The sequence below is a fragment of the Pinus tabuliformis genome, chromosome J (genome assembly GCF_031772625.1).
Source record: "Pinus tabuliformis cultivar Carrire ecotype Pingquan chromosome J, CPIR1, whole genome shotgun sequence".
NCBI classification, from domain to species: Eukaryota; Viridiplantae; Streptophyta; class Pinopsida; order Pinales; family Pinaceae; genus Pinus; species Pinus tabuliformis.
The window spans coordinates 707,185,327-707,189,747 of record NC_142295.1 but is presented as its reverse complement, the minus strand read 5'-3'; the positions used below and the strand labels follow the sequence as shown (position 1 = coordinate 707,189,747).

The 4,421-nt window shown below is 37.2% G+C and overlaps 1 protein-coding gene across 1 annotated transcript; it reads left to right on the top strand.

The window, feature by feature from the left end:
- The first annotated feature begins 443 nt into the window (after nt 1–443).
- Nucleotides 444–2,760, top strand: LOC149228747 (secretion-regulating guanine nucleotide exchange factor). Its single transcript, XM_089378354.1, has 2 exons — nt 444–844; nt 1,255–2,760. The coding sequence occupies exon 2, from the start codon at nt 1,286–1,288 to the stop codon at nt 2,351–2,353; it is 1,068 nt and encodes a 355-aa protein (XP_089234480.1). The 5' UTR covers nt 444–844; nt 1,255–1,285; the 3' UTR covers nt 2,354–2,760.
- The last annotated feature ends 1,661 nt before the right edge of the window (nt 2,761–4,421 follow it).

Sequence of the window (4,421 nt, the reverse complement as noted above, 5' to 3'; positions counted from 1 at the left end):
ATTAAAAACATATCACATATTTGGATTATCTTATAAAAATTATTTTATTTTATAAAATAAATTATTACCTAAAAAATACATTTATAATATTTTTAAATTTAAAAAAAACAAATAATCCTGAAATGGAACTTATATTTTCAAATTTGAATTCATTCATTTAAATCTCAATATTATATTTTCAAATTGCTTCATATTTTTCAAAAATCTTATTTATTTCATTTAATTACTTCCAATCTATTTTTTTATAAATATAAAAATTTCCCATATCATCCTACCCTCAACATTCAATACTCTCTATGAGATACTTTTACATACTCTAATCAAAGCCTTTGGGTTAATAGAAAGTCACTTTAAAAATTCCTCTAAGTAGATTTTACAAATTATAGAATCCGCATGCAACGAGTAGAGAAAACCATTACTAAAGGGTCAAAAGTTCTCATAGAGCGTGCACACCAAGTTCTGTAATGAATATTTGTTTCTTATTCGTATGAAATGGAAATCTATATAGTTAAGTACAAGGACAGGCCATGAATTGGTTCACCCATAAAAAGTCTTTGGAGACGAAGTCATGCTTCGCAACCAAGTAGGTTGCATGTAAACGTAGGGATATCAATTCCGTTGAAGATTCATTTTTCCATGAGTTAGAGGTGGAGAATGCCGAGAGGGAACCATATCTGAGGTGGGTTGTTTGTGGAAGGCAGCTCAACCATTCAGTCCAGTTCCGTGTTTGAAGAAAGGGAACACGGGAAGAATTTACTGATATTTGTTTACATGAATGGAAGTCCAAATTGGGTTTGTGATTTGGAGAACAGGAACCAGGACCAACTGAATGCATCTACGTGAGGTATGCTAATAAATTGTACCATATATTCTGTTTTTTCCCAAAACAGGAATTTAATTTAATGTGCAGAACCTTTCACCGTTTTCAATTAAATAAGTTGATTCCAAAATCAGAATGCATTTTGGCATTTTGCTAATATTAAGGTTTATTTGCCACAGGTATGGTTTTCTTTCCTGTCTCTTGTTTAGCCTCCATCAACTCTGCCATTAATTTATTTCTGGGATTTGCTTTATATTACATAAAATGTTGGTCTTGATAGTCTTTGCATGTCTTTCTGATTTTCTAGGGGGAATCATCAGCACTGTTTTTCTTGTTCAGAAAAACAATGCTGTTGTAATTATTGATCATGCTATCTGGGTTTAATGTGTTATCGATCATTAACGGCGATGTTTCTCTTCTTGCGTCATGTGCAGATAGAATTAAGAAATTGTAGTGCGATTCGTAATGTTGAGGGAAATGAGTAGACATGACATATCTTGGCACAGATTGCAGAGCCGGCATCTGCTTGTATTTGGTATGATAACTCTGGTTTTTGCCCCCGCAATCATGTTTGTGTTGTGGTCACCGAAAGGAGGGAATTCTCGTTCTTCTCCATCCTTAGATGAGACATGGAACAGCATCAGGCATGTGGTGCAGTTCTCTCCAACTGTGGAGTACATAAATGGGTCAGAGGTCATCTGGCAGATCCCCAAATCTGCTAAATCTGTCCTGTTTATCGCCCATGGTTGCCATGGGAGGGCAGTCAATTTTTGGGACAGGAGTCCAAATTGTCTAAATTGCATCGGACTACCAGAGGAAAGACTACTTGTGCTGCATGCTCTTGCAAGACAATATGCTGTTATCACAATTTCGAGCTCTATGGAGTGTTGGAGTTTTTTAAAGGACAAGGAGAAAGTGAAGAGAATTCTTAAATGGTGGCTTAAAGAGAAGAAGCTGCTGGGACTGCCTGTGGTGGCATTAGGAGCATCATCTGGTGGCTATTTCATCTCTGCTTTGGCCACTGAATTCCACTTCTACTCGTTAACGATCATGATCTCAGAAGGAATGTTCAAAGTGATGGAGGCCCAGACCAAGTATCCTCCCACTCTTTTTGTTCATATGCCCAACGATGTCAGGAGAATGGAATTGGTTGCAGAGACCATGGAAATGCTGAAAGGCAAAGGTGTTCATGTTGCTGAGGTTAAATGCCCTGAGTTCCCCTTGACACCTACTTTCTTATCAGATAGAATTCCAGGTTTGGATGAGAGAACTTCCATAAGAATTTTTGAAGTTTTTAAAGAGACAGGCATTATAAACGAGAATAACTACATGACAAGGGATGGGCGGTCAATCTCTTGGCAGAAACCTCTGAGAAGAAGGAAGGTCATATCTGATGCAAAAAATGAATGGGAGGGCCATATTCAGGAGGAGCTGAACCTTGCTTATGGTTACCATGAAATGACTAGCTTACAGTCTGAGCAGATCTTTGATTGGTTTGATTCTCACTTGTATGAACCCCAGCAAACAAGTTAAGGCGCATGTGCTTGAATATGGCAGCCTAAGCAATATATCCGTAGCAATGTTGAAACTTTTTCCATTTTCTGCAGGTGTTATGTTGCAGATTGTATACCTGGCCCAGTTTATAAGCCTGGTTGGTGTGTTTCATACTAGGAAAAGTACCCATAGAATGTTCAAAAATATCCGTAGCAATGTTAAATTTTTTTCCACTTTCTGCAGGTGTTATGTTACCGATATATCTGGCTCTGATTATAAGCCTGGTTGATTTGTTTCATACTAGGAAAAATACCCATCATATGATATGCTCATTAGAAGCTTTTAATACAATGGCAAGGAAAGATAGGAGCGCAAATGGTTACTGCATATTTTGAAAATTCCATCTACTACTTAATTGAAAAGGTTGTCAGTTATACTAAACTCCAGATCTTTGTTGATTTCTGTATCATTTTCACAAGGTTCATTTTGGTCCAAGTTGATATTTGTTTTATACATATAAAAATGATCTATAGAATGGTCTAATAATCTTCATAAAATCTTGTTAAATGCAAACAAGTATATTTATTTTATTGCACGCAGGTGTGTCTTATAACTTTAGAAGTGCAAGTAATGCTACTTCATGATAAAATTTACTGCTAGGTACAACTGCATCAACTTGTTGGTATTATATATACTTTTTGGGAATATCAACTTTTAGTTCTACCTGTGAGGGCTTTGGAGCTATGTTGCATGGAACTTCTAGGAACCCGGCATTTTGGGATGTACCCGTACCCGAAACTCCAAAACTCGGTTGAAACTTGACCAAAACTCGACCATTATGTAATCATCTATGAGAGTTAATATGGACTTGGTTTTCCTTCTAAATTGTCATATATGGGTCTTATTCCCTTTTCTCTTGCAAAATAATGTGTTATTCACTTATTTATAAATTTATTTTTATATATATAAACATATATGACGTTTTGGATGACGTTTCAGCCGATGTTTCCATTTTTGGGAGGTGACGTTTCTAAATGTACTCGTTTCGGAAACTCCGAAACGTTTCAGCGCTTCATGCAAGCTAGCTTTGGAGAGATTTTTTTTCCTCAAGAGCTTTGCAACAGTTGTTTTTCAAGTCAAAAGCAATATTCAAACGATGGTCGGAGACGTAGGATGTGCATCTATGTCACATCAAGTTTCTGGTTCATGCAGAAGTGGGTACACGGGGATGCATATCCAGTACATCTATACACCCCCCAGAAATTTCGGAGATGTCAAGGTAAGTTGGGGATAGAGGATATAGTGAACCCTGATCCAGAAATATAAATATTAAAAGTATAATAATGTTGCAAAATTTTTCTTTCAAATGAGAATCTGTTTAATTATGGATGGTAAACCTGGAAATAAGTTTGATCCACTCTCAGACACTTAAGTGAAGATTAGGGCTCACTCGCACCTTGCTAATGCTATACAATAATCTGCCCGAAGGCTACATCAACAATATTGAATATTCAATATAATTGATAGCTACATTGAGCAAACCCCATGGCGCATGCAGGGGAGGAACATGCCACTGGGTTTGAACTTGGGCCATTGTCACAACAACTTCTTCAATCCATTAGACCACAAATTGATGAATTTTTGATTGAAGAATGTGGCGTTGGGATTTTTGATTTACCTATGTATTCACGGGTCATGAGACGATTTTAATATAATATTATTGAGTGCAACCACATGTTTGACCACTGTCTCAAAGTGGCCACGTGGCTCTAGGAAAATCATTAAACATTGGAATTGAACCTTGCCCATTGGCTAAAAACCCCTCATTTCTCACCAAGTGATCCAACCCTTTGGGCTTTTTATTTGAAGGACATGGGTATGGGCTTTGATACACTTCTATGTGCACAGGTCAGTGTATCACTTAATATAATTCCTCTAAGCACAACCAAATGTTCCACCACTACCTCATGGTGTCCCCATGGCTCTAGGAAAAGCTGTCATGAACTTGAATCTTTCCTAATGGAGAAAAACCCCTTGCTCTTCACCATTGGATACAACCACCCCTTGGGCTTTAACTTTGAAGTTTAAATGCCATGGGGGTGGGCTT